This window comes from Pseudorca crassidens, chromosome 1 (assembly GCF_039906515.1).
Source record: "Pseudorca crassidens isolate mPseCra1 chromosome 1, mPseCra1.hap1, whole genome shotgun sequence".
Classification (NCBI taxonomy): Eukaryota; Metazoa; Chordata; class Mammalia; order Artiodactyla; family Delphinidae; genus Pseudorca; species Pseudorca crassidens.
The window spans coordinates 11,353,651-11,371,964 of NC_090296.1; the positions used below are offsets into that span (position 1 = coordinate 11,353,651).

The window sequence follows — 18,314 nt, forward strand, 5'->3', positions numbered from 1 at the left end:
CATCCACTCCAGGAAACTGGTTTACTGCTTGTACCTTCTGGAGGAAAATGAAGGTTTGCAGCAAAGTTTCTCAAGGCGTGATGCATAGATCACCCACCTCAGATTCCGGGGCCCCTCCCCAGACCTGCTGAATTGGGCCCTGAATGCCAGGGCCCAGGAACCTGCATTTTCAGCATTCCCTCAGGGATTCTGAGTTGCACAGGGATTGAGAGCACACAGATTGTATCCTCAGCAGGCTCCACTGTCTCTCCGGGGACCCAGAGACCCCTAGGCTTGCTTGTTCATCCAGCAGGTGGCACAGAGTGGCAGTGGGCCTGTTTTTCCTCCTTCGTGGAGGACCTGCTCCTCTGCTCCAGCTCCCAGGGGAAGAGCTGCAGACTTTCCCCCAGAAGGATCCCTCGTGGGCAGGAGTCCCACTGTGCCCTCGGGAACACCCTCAGGCAGATTCTCCACTGGTGGAGCCTTTGCTGGCTCCGTAAGGGCTCAGAAAAGAGGTAATCCTCCCTCAACACACACACACACACACACACACACACACACACACACACGCACGCACACACACACACACACACACACACTGCCAGGTTGACACAGTGCTACCAGTGGTATTGGGAGCAGAGCCATTTGTGGGCAGCTGGTTCCCTTGTGAAAGTCAAGTCCATGGTCAAATTTATACTGAATGCTGGCAGAGGTCACACCACCGTGACCCGGTGACCCAGGAGGCTGAGCTGGTGGGTGCAGCTTCCATGCTGGGGAAAGGAGAAGAGAGGGACAGGGAACTAGGCCTCCCAGACACCAAAGTTTCTGCCAGGCAATGAGTACGTTTGTTCTCTTCTTAAGGTGCATTTTGAGCACCTGTGGTCCCAGGACCTGCCCATGGGAGAAATGGGAATGTCCCAGTCTGTCTTGTGGGGTCTCCCCATCGTCCTCCTGCCCTCCTCCCACCAACTGGTCTGTGGGAGAGAAGTGATGACATGCAGTGGGGCGACCAACACTCCCCAGGCCTAGGGGGACTGGGGCATCATGGAAAGGCCTGGTCTTGGGCATTCTGATGCCTGCATTCTGCCCTGGCTTTGCCATCCACCTCCAGTCCAACCTCCACCTCCCACCCCACACCCAGGTCTCAGTTTCACCCTCTGTAAAATGGGAGGCTGGACACACTGATCTCCAGACCCCGCCCAGCATTACAATTACTCTCAGCTTGGCCAAGTCCTCCAGAAGCGTACAACAATTAGATAATTTCACTGTGTTATTTTCTGGGACTCTAGGCAACGTCCAGTCACGTTCCCACATTTCTGCCATTTTCCCTTGGTTCGGCAAAGGACCAGTGGAGACCAGCTGCGACCTGCCAGAGATACCAGCCCATCTGGCCAGTGGCCCCAGGCAGCCCCTTTCGCTGTTTTTCCCGTGCTTGGGCATGTTACGGCTGTTAGGGAGCATTTGTTGGCGATGGCTGTGGTCCAGGCTGAGGCCCCGGCCCCCGCCTTTGACCAGCACCTCAACAGAGCGAGGTCAGGCCTCCTGAGCCTGCACAAATAGAAATTAGGAGGCAATTAGCCCCCCTGGGTGTGTGAATTTCCTTTTGAGGGTTGAGAGGCAGATTTTAAGCAAACACAGCGTCACTAACCATAATAATACTTTCCACTGAGATCCTAAGGGGAGGTCCCTGGCATCACATTTCTAAGAAGCCAGAAGCCCCAGGAGCCCAAGTGCCAGGAGGCAAAGAGGTGTGGGAATGGGCCTGGTGGCGCCTGCTTGCCCTGCCATGCCACTTCCTTGGAGCCCACAAGGTCACCTGTCAGCCGGGAATGTGTGGGTTAGGGGCTGTAATCACGTCAGTGGCAAGAGCTTGGCAGGTGGCAGGGGTCTAGGGGAAGACAGCAAATACAAGGGGTCAGGATTCCTGGGGTCAAGCCCCAGAACTGCTTTATGGCCCTCGATCAGTCACTTCATCCCTCTGAGCCCTGCCTGTTACAAAGAAGGCCACAGACCCACTCTGGCTACCTCCACAGCCTGCAGGGAAGATAAAATGGGGCAGGCAAGTAATGTGTTGTGAAGAATGTAAAACCCTGTGACATAGCAGCTCTCTCCTGACTGCCACACAAGAAGCAGAGGAGTGGTTAAGAGTGCGCTCCTCACTCCAGGGGGAATCAGACTAGCTGGGTTCCAATCCTGGCTCCATCACCTACTGGCTGTGTGTCCCTGGGCTTCTCTTTGCTCATGTAAATGAGGTTAATGCTAGTACACATCTCATAGGGCTGTTGGGAGGATGTACCAGATTAGCGTAGGTTAAGGGCTGAGAATAGTGCCTGATTCATCAGAGGAGAGCAGAGTCAGGGCTGGCAGCAATCCCCAGCCTCAGCCGCAGCTGATCGACCCTCTCCGAGCCACAGGCAGGGCAGAGAGCCTGGGAGAGGCTAGAGTCAGCCTTCAGGGGAAGAGGCTTTGAGACTCCCAGGACCGGGGAGGCGACCTCACGGTCACTGAGGGCTAACTGGGGTCTGGGGCAGGAGTGGCTGGGGCCAGACAGATTTGTCCCCTCCTGTCCCCCAGGACCTGGTGGACCCACCAAGGCCTCAGGGCAGCAAGACAGAGATGCAGGACAGCTCAGCCCTGGAGTCAGAGGAGGGTACAAATCCTGGTTTGTGTCTCCCGATGTACGGCCTGGGCAAGCCCCCTAACCGCTCTGAGCATTGTTTTCTCATCTGTATTAAAGGGAATGACGAGATATACTTTCTGGGGTGTTGTAAAGAGTAAACCGAATAGTGTTTGTAAAGCCTTTGGATGTCTCCTGGCACATAGTGAGCCCTTGGATACGGCTGTCCCTGCCCGCCCACGCCTACCCGCACCCCCAGCCTACCCAGGCAGGGCAGGGTCTAGCTCCATGCTTCACGATGTGGCTCTACTGCCTCCTGAAGACAGTAGCCCAGACAGTCATTAGGTTTGGGGCCTTCTAATCAATTCCTTCAGATAATTGAGCTGGGAATGGGCAACACTCCTTAGCCTGAAATAAGTCGGCAAGAGATTCTTGAAACCACGGGCCAGTCTGGCTGAGGTTTTTAAGGACTCAGATTTTGGAGGCTAAGGGTTGTGAGTTTGAAGCCCAGCTCCACTCATTACTGGCTCTGTGATTTTGATAAGGTGGTGGAAGCTCTCTGAGCCTCAAGTTTCCTTATCTGTAAAGCAGACCCATTCTCCCCCAAGTGGTAATTGTGAGAACGGCTGTCTCCGCGGCGCCCCCTGCTGGTGGGTCCGTGCCTCCTCACTCAGTGGTTGCGAGTGGCCGAGCCTGGCCCCTCCGCTTCCACCGGGCGCGGGTCCGGCCCAGAGGTGCTGGCCGCCCCGTGACCCGCGCGTGCCCGCCCCGCCCGCAGGATCGTGCAGATGTTGCTGCCGGTGACCAGCCGCACGCGCGTGCGCCGTAGCGGCATCAGCCCGCTGCACCTGGCCGCCGAGCGCAACAACGACGAGGTGCTCGAGGCTCTGCTGAGCGCGCGCTTCGACGTGAACGCGCCCCTGGCGCCCGAGCGCGCGCGCCTCTACGAGGACCGGCGCAGCTCGGCGCTGTACTTCGCGGTGGTCAACAACAACGTGTACGCCACCGAGCTGCTGCTGCTCGCCGGCGCCGACCCCAACCGCGACGTCATCAACCCCCTGCTGGTGGCCATCCGCCACGGCTGCCTGCGCACCATGCAGCTGCTGCTGGACCACGGCGCCAACATCGACGCCTACATCGCCACGCACCCCACCGCCTTCCCCGCCACCATCATGTTCTCCATGAAGTGCCTGTCGCTGCTCAAGTTCCTCATGGACCTCGGCTGCAACGGCGAGCCCTGCTTCTCGTGCCTGTACGGCAACGGCCCGCACCCGCCCGCCCCGTCGTCCTCCAACAGGTTCAACAACGCGCCCGGCTCGAACAAGGCGCCAGGCGTCGTCCAGGTAGGAAGGCGCGTCTGGGGGAGTGCGGCCAGGGCCAGTGCGCTCCGGAGGCTGGGGGGACTAGTGGTTCACTCGCTCCCGAGGCTGTGTGCACCGGAGGCGGGGTGGAATACACTAGGGAGGCAGCAGAAGATGATGGTTAGCAGGATTTGGAGGCAGTGTGGACTCATGGTCAGTGCACTTTGGAGGGAGTGTAAGCTAGTATTTAGCGCTCTTCGGAGGCAGCAGAACCCGGTGTTAGCATGCTTTAGAGGCAGCAGAACTTAGTGGTTCACGTGAGCGATTAACTCCTTTCTTTGGTCTGCTGTTTTGGGGGAAGGAACAGTGGAGCAGGGGATTGGTGAGGAACTCTGCAAAACTGAGGGGTTCATCACCCCCAGCAAACCTACACCTGGAATATGAGGTTGATTGACCAGGATCCGGGTGGAGGTGAGAACAGGCTGGTACAAGGTCAGGTGAGGTGCAGAAAGTCAGTGACCCCAGCGGCAAGACCTGTCCATGGTGATGACTTAAATAAACCAGAATGTAAAATGAAAAGGAAATTAGAAACACCCTCCTCTTGGAGATATTAACAATGGCTAATGACCATCACTTATGGGCTATCCTCTGTGTGCAGAGAAGTTTATGTTTATATTACCTTAATTCTCATAAAAAAAAAAAAACCCTTGAAGTTGGTGTCATATACCCATTTTCTAGACAAGTACGTTGAGGCTTAGGGAGGTGACGTGACTTGCCCAAGTTGCCCCCCTCCCGCTTTTGGCAGCAGTAGGCCTGTGTTGATGAGAGAGGGGTGTGGATGTGGAGAACTGGATCCTACCCTGGGCATGCCCAGTGTCTGTCCTCAGACGTGTCCCCTGCCCTCACTGGCCGCAGGTTCCCACCTGTAGGATGAGCTTGTCGAGGCAGTGCCCTTGGTCCTGGGTGTCCCAGCACTGGTGTGTGCTCCGTTTCAGTTCTGCGAGATCCTGTCTGCCCCGGAGGTGAGCCGCTGGGCAGGGCCCATCATCGACGTCCTCCTGGACTACGTGGGCAACGTGCAGCTCTGCTCCCGGCTGAAGGAGCACATTGACAGCTTCGAGGACTGGGCTGTCATCAAGGAGAAAGCAGGTAGGGGCTGTCACTGCTGCGGCCGGCAGCTCACCCTGCCTGACTCAGGCCGGGACTCGGGGCCTGTGACTGTTACTGACATTTGGTGAGCACCTTCTCGTGCCAGGCTCTGTGCTGCGTGTCACATCCAGTGGCTCCGTGACTCCTCGTTTTGTAAGTGAGGAGCCTGACCCTCAGACTGTCACTTGGCGAGTGTCTCACCACTAGTTAGTGGCAGAGCTGGGCTTCAAACCCAGGTTTGATCGACCCCAACATCCCGCCACTAAATCTCTCTAGGATGCTTTAAACAAAAACTCCGGCTCCCCGCGGGGTATCAGGACCTTTAGAGTAAGTCGCCCAGGACTATGGGCCGCTGGGAAGCAGTGTGGTGGGGTGGAGGGGGAGTTATGGGCTGGGGCATCTCAAACTGCAAAGTGCACACGAAGCACCTGAGCATCTTGTTTAAAAATGCAGAGTCTGCCTCAGCAGGTCTGGGGCGGGGCCTAAAAGTCTGCATTTCAACATGCTCCCGGGTGGTGCCGGTGCTGTCAGGTCACCGGTCTAGGGGCCAGGCCCCCGGAGCTCTGGAACCAGGGGCTTGCTGGGCGACCGTGGGCAGGACTCCCCTCTGGACCTCAGTATCCCTGTCTGAACAGAGCAGGTTGGCAGGCTCAGTGTCCAGCCCCACCCAGCTCTGCCAGCTGGGGGTGTTTGCAGGGCCAGGTGTGTACCTGGCACAGTGAGGGGACTTTGGCCACGGTCCAGCAGCTGTGTGCAGTGCAGATGGAGCAGCCTAGCTGAGTCAGGCCAAGAATTCCTGTAAGAAATTACGGGCAGGTGAGGCGTCAGAGCCAGTTGAACTGGGTGCTGCAGCCGATACTGAGGAGATGCCTGCCCCGAGGCAATCCAGCTGCCCCAGGGCTTTCTCTGGCGCTAGGGGGCACCGTCCTGTCTCTGACCCAAGTGCTTGTCGATCACGTAGCACAGAGGCTGACCCACAGAAAGTTATTATTATCCCACCATTGCTGCTGCTGTCCGCAGGTGAAGACGCTGCCTCATTACCTGTCCAGTTGTCCCACAGCCCAGTGCCCCAACTCTGACTTGCCAGGTTCTCCTTGATCCCTGTGCCCCTTTGAACCCACACTTGCCATAGGATTTTCCATTTGCACAAATGCCTGGGAGCTCTTGAATTGAGGTCCTTAATAAAGTTACTGGGCTGGCGATAGCGGGGAGGAGGAGGGGGCGGAGGACGGGGGAGGGTGGGATGGACTTGACCACTCACTGGGAACTCTAGATGCTCAATAAACAAACATTTCTTGAATTAATGAATAATTGGTTGCCATCACCGTGACTGGCCACTAGAGGCCACTAGAGAATAGAGCGGTCCTTGCTTAGATGTCGTCCCACCTCTCACTGTGCCCTCCTCAAGCCCTGCCTGGGAAGGGTAATTTCCAACTAAACTGTGTCCATGGGAAAAAATCTGCTGAACCCTTTAGTGTGCTACAAACATTTATTAACAGGAAGAACAAATAGTTCTTAACCAATACTTCTTCCGGTTACTTTAAAGCCCACCCTCCATCTGCGAAACACTTTCCCACGTGCGTTTTCATTTAATGCTGTGACGTTGACATCAGAGACTCCAAAGCCAGCCAGGATACCAGCCCTGGTGGCCCTGTGTCCTTTGCCTACGCAGTGGCCTTTTGCCTTCCCACAAGCTCAGACTTCACTCAGCAGAGAGCGGGGCTGAGCATCCCAGAGGGCAGCGGAAGTGTCAGCAGGGCCGCGATGGGGCAGCTAGTGAGACAGCCCTGCAGCTGGCTGGGCTCCCCCCTCCCCCCACATTCCTACTGCACCCTGATCTTCCCTGAGTGGCGGTGGCCTCTTTGGCTTGGCACTGCTACTTCCGCTGCCTGGAATGCCCTGCCTCCCTCCCTCCCTCACCGGGCAGATTCCTACCCACCCATCGGGACCCTGCTCAGATGCGCCATCTAAGCTCCTGAGTGGGTACCCCTGCATCTCTGGCCCGAGCACGGGGCCAGCCACAGTGAAGGCGTCAGCATGTGTTTGTTGAATGAATGAATGGCATTCTTTGATTCAGCAAATACCTACCCTGTTCCCAGGGCTGAAATGAATTACTAGATGCATCAGGCCCTGCTCTTACCTCTCTCTCCCCCTCCCCCCGCCCCCCAGCTGAGAAAACTCCACTGAATGAGGTATCCCGGGGGCCTCCTGGAGGAGGCAGCCCGGTAGGATTCTGGGACCTGCTGGAAGCTGCCCAGTCCCTGCCCCTTGACCCTGACTTCTCTGCACCCCCCAGAGCCCAGAGCTGAATTCCGTGCATGGGGGCACTTAAGAGGTCGTACTTGCTAAGGCTGTGGGGAGGGGCGGGCTCTGGGCTGGTGTGTAGAGGAGGGGGCACAGGACAAAGGAAATGCCAGTTCTAGTCCCAGATGTGACCCCCGCTAAGCCCTCACCTGTAAAATGGGTTTGGTACCTGCCCTACTACTTCCCTGGGCTGTGCAGACGAATGAGGGGTGACGTCTTTTCAGTTGTCAGGGGCCGGGGTTATGGAGCGTGGGGGTAGTCCAGGCACCCGCTCTCTTAGCCAACTACGTGAGTTGGCTACTTCCCACAAGCCAGGGTCACAGATGCAAACCCTCTGCCGCTTGCAAACGGCGAATCAGCATCTCTCTCTCCTTTTTCCAGAACCTCCAAGACCCCTGGCTCACCTTTGCCGGCTGCAAGTTCGAAAAGCCATTGGGAAATACCGTATAAAACTCTTGGACACGTTGCCACTCCCAGGCAGGCTGATTAGATACCTGAAATATGAGAACACCCAGTAACCGGGGCACGTGGAGAAGGAGTGGTTCCTCAGACTGTTTCACTGAGTGTCAGGACAGCAGTGGCCCCAAATCCAAGGGGACCTGGTGACAGATGAGGCTGTGGGCTGCCTCCGTCTCAGCTGGGGTAGCGCCGTGATCTCACCGGCCTCCGGGCCAGAGCTTTGCCCAGAGCAGAGGACAGAATGTGTCACGTAGGAGAAGAACCATGTTTGTTTTCAAATGGACAAGGAGATCCCCGACCTTCTCTGCCATCAGGGATGGCAGAAGGCTCCATTCCTGGGGCCAGGAGATGGGACCAGGGCAGGACTTGGGGTGGTCTGGGGAAGGCAGGGGCCAGCAGGGAAGCCCTGGCGCCACCTCTGGGCTGTGGCTGGAGAGCTTTTGGGGGTGAGTCTGTCTTTCCCAGACAGCCTTGCTGCAGAGTGTCCCTGTGCCCCTCTCCCTTTGCTCTGGGAAACTCTCCACTTGACTCTGAGCTCTCTCCCCAAAGGTGTGGCCCCGGGGAGTGGGGTGGGGAGACCTCGGTCCCAGAGGGCTTCCTTAGGTACAATAAATGTTGCACAGATGGTGCCCTGCCCGGTGAAGTCCCTTTCGCCAGACCCCTCCGGGGCCTCAGGTCCTTAGCCCAGCTCCTGGCAGGAGTGGGGGAGGAGCAGGTGCTGGGACAGGGCACATGGACCCCTGATAGTGTCACTTTGGTTTGGGCTTCCGAAAGGCCCAAGAGAATGTGTCCTTCATTCACCAGAAGAGACCTGACAGCCCCAGGAGAGGGGACAGCTTCCTGCCCTGTGGTTGGCGTAGCCACGGTTGGCTTTTCTCTCCCGGTTCAGTTGTCATGGAAACTGGAGCTTCATCACAAACAGGGTCTCAGATCCTACAAGTCTCCTGACACCTGGGCTTGTCCTATACACGTGTCCCCTGGCGCTGTCTTCACGTCTTACCCGTTTTGCTACAAAAGCTGAGATACTGGGAAAAACCATTCAAATACCGGCTCCTGTGAGCAATCGCCGGAGGGATGGACATCGTCAGCCCTTGCAAAGGCACCACACTTGAGAGACAGGAAGCCTCGTGCCCCCCATTGCATCCTTCCGTCCTCACGTGGGTGCGGGAGGAGTCCGGCAGGAGCTGCGAGCCCATTTGGGGTGGTGCAGGTGAGAGAGCTGAGGTCTGGCACGGCTCTAGTTCTTTCTCGCCGTCTGAGTCCTGCTCGGCTCGCCGAGATTGCCTTGTTTCCATGGAAGTCCCAGTGACTCATAGGCGCTGCCTTCCCTCACTGGTTAAAGCCACTCAGGTGACACCAGAGCAGGTGACCTTCCTCAGAGTCTGCTCCGGCCCCGCCCCAGGAGAGGCTTCAGCGAGGTCAGACGGAGTTTCTGGCTTTTGGCAAACAAGCAGCAGGGCAGGTTCTGGGTCCCAGGCTGGCTCTGCTGTCGGCTCACTCCTCTGGGGCCTCAGGTTGCCATCCTTGTGGCCCCTGGTGGCCTTGCTGGCTCTGACACGCTGGCTTGCCATGGAACCAGTAAGTCCCAGTGTCTTCCTGAAGAGGATGAGTCTGACAAATGACACCTCCCAGCCAGGGGTCAGAGGGAACCAGGCCACATCTTGCCCACTCCCTCCCGGTACAGGAGGGAAAACAGGCCCAGAGAGGGGAAGGGACTTGCCTGGGTACACACAGCAAAGCCCCGGGATTCCAGCCCAGCAGTGCTTGGCTAGAGTCCCATGCTGTCTTGCTTCAGAGATCCTGAGGAAATATCGAAGGAAACCTGCGTCCTCCCAGACTGGGGATGTTCAACCCCAGGGTCCCAGGGGAAGGGGCCAAGGCGGGCTCAGTGCATAGCCAGAGGAAAGCCCTGAATGAAGAATGCCTTTGCTGACCTGGGAGCCAGAGGGGGTGGCAGTCAATGATGGGACAGAGCAGAAAGATGTTGTTTGGGGGCATTTGGGGTGGGGCTGGGTATCAGGCAAAATTCTTAAACCTACAGCACTTCTCAGGTTGCCTTATGTCCTAGAGGGTCCTAACAGGCAGCGGCCACAGGCATTGGGCAGGATGGGGACGCTGGTCTGAGGGAGGTCTCCCCTGGAGGAGGTGAGTCTTGAGGAGGTGGTGGGAGATGTGGGAAGGGAGAGCTCAGCCCCTGATTCAGCATCAGCACCGTTTATTTGCAGGATGTGGGGCCCGGCTTGGGAGGCACAGGAGTCGCCTTGGGTTCTTAGAATATTGATGTACGTCCATACCAGTCAGTCGCAGCTACTGGTCAGAGCCCCTCCCCTCCAGTGCCTTGCCCAGCCCCGCACCTCCGAATCACCCAGCAGCTAAAGCGTAAATGCCCTGCTTCCCCCTGGGGGTCGGTTCTGAGTGGTCAGCGCTCACACTGTGCCAGTGGTTCTGTGTTTTGACCATCTCTGCTGTCATGAGGACTGTACAGACACCACTCCTGCGCTTACCCAGCCCCTGGGAAGACTTCAGCCACAGAGGTGTCTGGACAGCATCACCAAACAGTAAACGTCCTGAAAGTGTCTTCATTTCATGAGCAGGGGCACATTTGACCCAGTGCTGGAGATCTGAGCCTGTGAGCAGGAGATGAGTTCCTGGGTTTCATGTTGAGACAACACCATTCACTTCTTGGTTAGGGAAGCAGCTGCCCCTGCTACTGCGGCTGTCTTTTGTTTCTTTGTTTTTAATACTGAAGTTCTCCAAGTTGTGTTTTTCCCCAACTTGCTTCGACGTGGAAAATCACGGTGTCGGGTGCTTCTGTTGAGTGGCACCTTAGTAAAGGTTTCTGCTTCCAGACAAGGCTCTCAGAATTTGAATTAAGGCACTGCCAGGTATCCCCTGGGAAAGATTGAGCCCCAGAGGAGCTGTGGGGACCCAGGCCCGGTGTACTCGAGCAGCACCCCAAGAAAACATGCCTCTCAGAGCTGGGCTCCTTCTCTGAAGGAGTGCAGGTGGCTGGATGACCCGGGCACCCGTTCCCGTGGGTTGTGCACTCTATAAACGACACTGAGATGTCGGTGTGGAAGGACCTACAGACACCGTCCGATAACTAGGAGGGGTGACTCTGGGTTGGTGCAACTTTCCATCCTTTGTGAAGTACTAGAGTGCCTGGCACTCACAGCATCCCCACGGCTACCCACGTGGCAGGTCTATTTTCAATCACAGTTTTTGGATGAGGACGTTCTGGCACAGAGAGGGCAAGTAACTTGCCCAAGGTCACACAGCTAGCTGGTGGCAGGGCCCAGATTAGAGCTTTTAACACCCTGCTGTACAATGTGGAGGGGCCGAGCCTCATCACAGTGGGTCCTGCAGGGCCTTTGTAATGATGTGCAGGTGGGGAGAGAAGGGGAGATGCCTCCTCCAGGCCCCCTCTCTGTTCTTTAAAACCAGAGCAGCCTGAGGCAAGGGCTCTGGCTGAGGACTCCCTACCGCATGAGCCAGATAATAACTCAGGACAACCCTGCCTGCATCATGTGGCCTCATGGCTCTGAAGTCCTCTGAGACCATCAGGCAGAAACCACCAGAAACCCACCGGCTTCCCAGTGACGCTGCCCCTCCATGTGGATGCCCCTCTCCAGGGGAATGCTGGAGTAAAAACAGTCAGGGTAGCAAGGGGCCTTAGCAATCACTAATCCTGAGACCTTGTGTTAGGAAGGATTCTGAGGCCATATCCGGGCCCCAACAGAGAGAGTGTGTGACCAGTTGATGATACTTGCCTTGGACTCAGAAGTGGTGGGTGCATCTGTTTGCTATCTTTGATCTAGTCCCTGCTTTACAGAGGAGGAAACTGAGGCACAGAGCGGGCATTAACTTGTTCAACAGTATGCTGTTGATTTGGGAGCCATAGTCCCCAACCAGGCTGGTCCCCTGCACCTGTCCCGGTCGTGAGAACTGTGTTTTGATGAAATGAGCCGCTTAGTGCCCATGGCAGCCCCTACGCTCTCAGCCACGGAGCCATGCCGCACACAGCAGCGCAGATCCTGGGCCAGTGTGCGGTGCGGGCCAGAGCAATGCCCCACCGACTGAGGTCTGCACAGGCATGCGGGGGATCCCTCGGGCTCTGGCTCTGCCGGCCCCCCACCTCCCAAGGCTGCTGGTTTGGGCACTATTGGGGCCAAACCAAGGGCCACTCCCCGCCACCAGTGCCCCCCTCTGTGCATTGTCCCAGGCAGAGGCCCTCATCATTCCACTGGCAGGACACCTAGGGTGTGCCAGGGACTGCATCGGGCCCGGGAAGAGAGCCATTGGCAGGTAACCTAGGAATCTGAATGAGCTAGACATGACGATGATGATGATGATGATTTTCCCCATGGACATAGAACCAAAGACTATGTTGAAAAAAGGAGCAATTTGGTCAAACAACCAGTTGTTTTGTCCACAAGGGGCTCTGCTCCTGCTTGGTCTTGGCCCAGTCTCTGTCCTGAGGCTGTGATTGGAGTGGAAGGTACTGCAGAGGGAACCATTCTCATCCCACCCCTCATCCTGCAGGTGGGGCAGAGAGGCCCCAAGAGGAAGGCTCCAGCCCCACATCCCACGGCAGAGCCAGGAGCACAGGTCCCCCTGCCCTGGTCCCAGCCTCCCTATTCTCTAGAGCAGTTTGGACCCTCTGGGTAGCCACACCCTCCCCGCTCTGTTCTCTGGCGTGGGGAATCAGAGCATCCTTTCCCGTGAACTGTCTCCACCCTCCTTCCTTGGAATTGAGCGGTTGGGCCCCAGTGCCCATCCCCAGACATCACAGAGGTCTCTGGGCCACTCCAGGCTTCCCCCACAGCCTCTGTAGGTGGCCCTCCGTCTGGGCCAGCTAGCATGTCCTAGGCCTGGGGACCATTCAACTTCATGGACCCAAGATGTGAAAACTGCAAAAGAAATGTCTTTATTCTTGTAGCCTTCTTAATATTTACAAAGAAGAAGAAGAACAGAACTGAGATTGGCTTACACAGTGGGTGGCAGATGCACAGGTGCGTAACTCTGGCTTTTGGAACGGCCGGCAGGCCAGAGCAACGCCCCGCCGACTGAGGTCTGCACAGGCCTGCGGGTCATCTGTCGGGCTCTGGCCCGGGTGGAGAGGGGCCGGCCAAGCCCGGCTCCACCGCTCCCAAGGCTGCAAGGGCTGGCTGGGCAACTGCCTGAGAAGCCCCTGCCCCGATCCTGCCCTCCCCCTCCCCCCACACACAAAGGGAAGGCTCTCAAGAGGCTACACCACTGCCCAGCCCACTGCTCACCAGGAGAGCTCCCGGGGTCTCCAACACCCCTGCAGGCCAGCGGTGGGGACCAAGGCCCTCCCAGCCCGGCTAGAGGTAGCCAAAGACGTTGAAGATGGGCGGGGGCATGGCCGGCTTGGTGGGAATAGGCTTCAGAACCACGGGTCTGTACACTTTCTGCCCGGGGCCTTCCACATCCTTGCAGAAGTGGGCCAGCTCGCCGGGGGAAGCCGAGCTTTTCCGCCAGAGGCCCAGGCTAGGGAGCGGGCTCTGAGGCAAGGCCCCTGGAGGGCCTGGGTAGATGGGCTGTCCATGGTACTGGAAGGGGCAGCAGCTCCAGGCATTGACACGGCCCACCAGGGAGACCCCAGGCATCTTGAGTGGCTCCTTTTCAGCGGGTGCCCTTGGGGATGTGGGCACTGGGGCTGTCTCGGGCCCCAGGGGCTCCAAGCCCTTGCAGTGTTTCTTACCCTCATAGGGAGGTCCCTCCCTGGGGCCCAGTCCCCCCTCCAACCCCACGGGGTAGCTTTGGGTGGGCCGTGGCTCTTCCCAGAAGGAAGCCGGCAGCTGTCTTTTCCTCATGGGCACCTGGCCAGGCCTGGCAGCTTCTGGATCCGGCCCGTGTAAGGTCTGCTCCTTAGAGAGACATTCCTCCCTGTAGGGGTTCCCCAACGCCTTCTCCTTGCAGCACCCACCCCCGCCGGGGCTGGAACTGTGGCCAGAATCGAGGGGCAGCCTCCCAGGCCGGTCCTCGGACCCCCTTTTCAGGTGAGGCTCGGCCCCTCTGCCGGGGAGGCCCCGCGGGAGCCGGGAATACTTCTGGGAGAAGCGTTTGAGCTGCTTCTGCAGGTACTTGCGGTGGTCCACCGAGCGGCGGCAGGGCGCAGACTTGTCCAGGGCCGCCTTGATGTCGCTGGATGCCAGGTTCACGAAGTTCAGCAGCATCTTCACGTCGCTGTCGGATGCCATCACCAGGGGACCGCTGCACGGGGCTTTCCATGAAGAGGGCGGCTCTGCAGGCGGCTGGCGGCTCCAGGGAAGGGCACGGAGCTGACCTGGAGGGACACAGCAGCCGCTGGAGTCTCTGAGCAACCACACTCAGCCCTCCCCAGAGGGCACATGGTTGCAGACAGTGGTGCTCACCGCAACACCCCTCAGCCCTAGACAGAGTCCTGGGTCGTGGGACGCTCCTTCGAGCCTCTAACCCTTCCCAGCGCATCTGTGATGCACAAACACATTTCGTCTTCTTGGGTCTGTTGCCCTGCACACGCAGCCGAGGCTCAGAGAGGTCGGGCGACTTGCCCAAGGCTACCCAGCCACAAGTGGCATTGCTGGAGCCCACTGTGTCTCCCACATACCACGCCGCCGGCATCCACAACCTGCCAGCAAGGTTTTCATTTTCTGAGCCGAGGCAACCGCTCCACTTTAAGGCAAGGCCAAGCCCCCTGTCTCCCCGGTGGTGCCCTCCTCCTCCCACCCCCGCCCCCAGCCCTGCTAGCATCCACCCCCCTCCTCAGTCCCCACGCTCCACCCACAGTTCTCACGCAGGACAGGCAGGACCCCTGTCTGGCACTCAAGCCGAGGCCTGCCTGGCGGGCTGATCTCAGGCTGTGGGCAGCAGGGACTCCCCCGTAGAAGCATCTGCAGCAATTTCATGCCTCCTCGGCCACCACCCGCAGCACCTCGCCCCTCCCCCAGGCCCCAGCCTGCCCCACGTCCCCACCCAGTGGGGCCTGAGACGCCTGGACCTCCACACTGACCGAGGGTGCGGGGCCCCGGGCCCCGCCAAGGTGGCCCGGCAGGTTCCCCGCCGCAGACCTGGGCCAGGCCCGGCGCGGCCGGCGAGCTCCGTGGTCCGGCTGGAGGCAGTTGTGCAGCCCTCGAGCGGGCTGAATGGAGGACGAGTCCCCGGAGCTGGGGGGCCCCTCAGGCCAATCAGGAGCGCCTCTCCAGATACAAAGCATCCCAATCAGGCGGCAGCGCCCCGTTCCCACATTCTTTGCCGTCACAAATTGTCACCATGGGGACCATCACAAAAAAGACAGCTCCCAAATGCAATCATTTCCCGGTAAATTTCTACCCTTCAGCCCACTCTCCTTCTCGGCCTCCACGCCCCTCCTCCCCTTGACCTCGGTTCCCTGATTTCTCGAGGGGGCGGGGTGTGTGTGTGGGGGGGGGGGGGGCGCGCGCGCGTGCGCGCACGAGCGCGGGTATGTATGTGTGGGTGTGCGCGCGCGCGCGCGCACGTTTAAAAAGTCCAAGATTGAGGAGGGGCTGGGCCCAGAAGAGATGGGCTGGCAAAGCTCCCCCAGACTCCAGGCCTACGGCTGCCATGCTCCAGTGCAGACAGACAATCGGATGGGGTGAGCCGGGGCGGGCTGCTTTCCCCGCTGTCCCTGAGTGTTGAGTGGCTCTCTCTGCTCTCTGTCTCCCTCTTTCCCTCTCTCTGTCCTCTCTCTCCCCACCCCCTTCCCAAGGCATCGGGCGCTGGCAGGCCTGCGAGGGCGGGCAGTACACTGATGTTGGAGAGGTAGCCAGGGCAGGACTCTCTAACGAGGTGCTGGGATATCCATGGGAAGGGAACTGGAGCTCTCAGGAATCTTGTCTTTATGTTTGCTTCCTCAATTGAGCTGCACAAAGCCTGAATTGCCCATTCAGCGCGGCCGGACAAAAGGTTGGCGTTGCACGGTCCCCTAGCATTTGTAGTCAAACAGTTAGGGACTTAAATCGAGTCGTCATGATGGAGAAAGAGGTGGACAAAGCCCATAGAATTGCCATCAGCAAACATTTTCCTGTGTCATATTAGCCAGTCTCCATGGCTCCCCCTGGCCTGGGGACAATGGCACAAGTTTGCACACTTGGCTACTGTCACCGTGCCAACGCTGGCGGGGCCCGCAAGCAGGGCCGCTCTGAGCAAGTAAGGGAGCCTAGAGCCAGCCCCTGGCCCTGCCCACTGACGGCCCAGAGGGAAGGTGAGGCCGCAGGCGGAGGGAAGCTGCCTGGGAAATGCTGATGGGCGAGGCCTCCATGCCAGCCAGCTGGGTGGGCCCCCACCATCCCACGTTCTGCCTCTTCTCTCCCCTCCTCCTTTCCTTCCTCTTCCTTTCTTTTCCCCCTTTCCTCTGCCACCTTCTCCTCCTGTCCCTAGCCAGCTGACACCAGCCCACACCTTGACATACAACCTATAATGCCAAGGACTCCTCTCCAAGGCTCCCACTCCCCCAGACTGGGAGCACTGGCAGGGCAGGAGGACTCACCCAGGAGTGGTGGTCCCACCCCCTCCTGCTGGCCAATAGGCAGCCACCGCCAGCACGAGGCGCCTGCCCACAGCACTGGGCTCCAAGCCGCCGCCTCTCTGGCCTGAGAGTCTCTACAGGCAGAATGACGGGTTCGGAGGAGAATTCAGTTTAGGCATTTACGAGCCAGTGCCCTGTTCTCTGTGCCCTCTTCCCCTGCTGCTGAGATGAAGGTGACCTTGGACTGGAGCATCCTGGATTATTGGCCCGTATCTGCAGCAGCGTCTGTGTGGCCGAGGGCTACACCGCTGTCACTGTAAACCCCTGAGAGTCAGGGGTTACTTGTTTCTGCAGCATAACCCAGCCCACCCTGACTGGTAGAAGCAAGAAACATCCTTTCTCCTCCAAAATGCCCTGCACACACACGGCTGGAGAAAACACTCTAATGCCCGAGGTCACCAGGTTAGGCTCTGGAACTGCTCTCATCACGGCTCCCCACTGCCTGCTGCCCGGTGGAGGCTGGGTCAGCCAGTCTGATGTGCGTTCCGGTTCCTCCATAAGCCAGCGCCGGCCCAGGAGACACCTTCTCCATTACTCTCTGCTGGGGCACTGGCCCCATTCCTGCCTGGCCTCCTGCACACTCCGTGTCTGCTCCTGCCTGCCCCTCTCTCTGGAACGCCTTCTCCCTTCTAAGAGCATCGAGATGCTCTCGGGCCACTCTGCTCAGATCTCAGCTTCCTTTTAGACTCCAGGGCACCTGCGGTCACTCCAACCCACCTGATGCTGCCTGCCTGTGACAACATCCCCTTGCTTTTCAGCCAGTAATGGACCCTCGTCCCCAACAGGTCCCTGAGCTGCGTGGGAGTTGAGTCTGCATCTTTAAAACTCTCCAGAGCTCTTAACACTGGCTGTTCTTCCACCAAATGCTTTTTGAGGAAAGAAGGAAGGAAGGGAGGGAGGGAGAAAAACACGGGGTGAAGACAATCGATACTTGTAGGGCATCTGGTTCGCGCTGAGACGCATGCACGTGGACCGTCGCACGTGGCCCTGAGACAGCTCCGAGGGTGTGAGTGTGGCCGTCACAGAGGAGGAGCACGAGGTGCAGTTACTTTCCCAAGGCCCTGCAGCTACTAACCGGCAGCACTTGAACTTGAAGCCAGGACTGTCTGTGTACAAAGCCCGTGTCTGTCCCACCAGCCCTCGCTGATTCCCTGAGCTGTCAGGAGGCCTCGCAGACCAGATTTTCTACATCAAGTCCTGGGTTCAGCTCTTGCGTCCTTTCGTTGGAATGTGACTTTCAACTTCCGACTCAGGAACATGGGAGCCGTGGCTATCGGTGACCAGGCGAGGGGAGCGGGGCCAGCTGTGGCTTGAACTGTGGCCTGAGAACCTGATCCACGGCCCCACATGGACGCGGCCGCACCCCAGGCCTCAGGCCAGGCCTCTGGCGCTGCCGGTGACCCCTGCCGGGGGAAGGCTTCTCCGTGATTTTCCAACGGGCCGTATAGACAGGTGGAAAAACATCACTAATGATAACCATGCTTCCCTCTAGAGAGTCCTTCCACGGTCATTCTCTCATTGTGGTCCTGGTCCTGTGCAGGGAGTGAATTGTTCTCCCTGTTTACAGTTGGTGACACACCCAAAGACAAGCCTCAGGCTTCTGCTTCTTGGGCCCAACTCAGGCAGCCCTGTCCCCTCAGCATCCTTCAAGGCCCAGCTCAAACATCCAGGAAGACTTGCACCTGCCAGCACTGTATGCGACACCGTCTCTCATCCCTCCATTTACAGAGTCAAAGATGAAGTCTAACCTCCTTGGCTTGACACAAAAGGCCCTTTGGAATCTGAGCCCTCCTGGGGCCCGGCACAGAGTAGCTTCTCATTAAGTGTTTCATGAATTAAATACTTTGGCCATCCTGCCGAATAGAATGTATCCTTTGGACTGGAAGCAACTGCTTCCTGTCTAGTGTTACTGTTCATTGCTTGCCCCACCCTCCCAGCCTTGCCTGGGCAAGCT

The 18,314-nt window shown here is 58.3% G+C and overlaps 2 protein-coding genes across 4 annotated transcripts in view; one reads left to right on the forward strand and one right to left on the reverse strand.

Annotated features, from left to right (window-relative positions):
* Positions 1 to 8,438, forward strand: part of ASB2 (ankyrin repeat and SOCS box containing 2) — a 43,176-nt gene extending 34,738 nt beyond the window's left edge. Inside the window, exons 8-10 of the mRNA XM_067726963.1 lie at positions 3,375 to 3,939; positions 4,893 to 5,046; positions 7,732 to 8,438. Coding sequence (XP_067583064.1) covers positions 3,375 to 3,939; positions 4,893 to 5,046; positions 7,732 to 7,868 — 856 coding nt within the window. The 3' untranslated portion in view covers positions 7,869 to 8,438. The remainder of the gene's footprint in view (positions 1 to 3,374; positions 3,940 to 4,892; positions 5,047 to 7,731) is intronic.
* Positions 8,439 to 12,713: 4,275 nt separating this feature from the next.
* On the reverse strand, positions 12,714 to 15,181 carry FAM181A (family with sequence similarity 181 member A). 3 transcript variants are annotated; one of them, XM_067736183.1, is made up of 2 exons: positions 14,883 to 15,181; positions 12,714 to 14,119 (listed from the first exon to the last, which is right to left on the reverse strand). In XM_067736183.1, the coding sequence occupies exon 2, from the start codon at positions 14,031 to 14,033 to the stop codon at positions 13,155 to 13,157; it is 879 nt and encodes a 292-aa protein (XP_067592284.1). In that variant the 5' UTR covers positions 14,034 to 14,119; positions 14,883 to 15,181; the 3' UTR covers positions 12,714 to 13,154. The 3 variants fall into 3 exon arrangements, with proteins under 3 accessions (XP_067592284.1, XP_067592204.1, XP_067592110.1); XM_067736103.1 differs by having other exon boundaries at positions 14,825 to 15,180; XM_067736009.1 differs by lacking the exon at positions 14,883 to 15,181 and adding an exon at positions 14,600 to 14,771.
* Between the last annotated feature and the right edge of the window lie 3,133 nt (positions 15,182 to 18,314).

Excerpts from the sequence above, each read along its gene's own strand:
- FAM181A (XM_067736009.1), bottom strand. The coding sequence starts at position 14,720 with ATGAAATTGCTGCAGATGCTTCTACGGGGGAGTCCCTGCTGCCCACAG. Across the intron at positions 14,120-14,599 it reads GCCTGTCCTGCGTGAGAACT|GTCAGCTCCGTGCCCTTCCC; the intron begins GTGGGTGGAGCG and ends GTGTCCCTCCAG.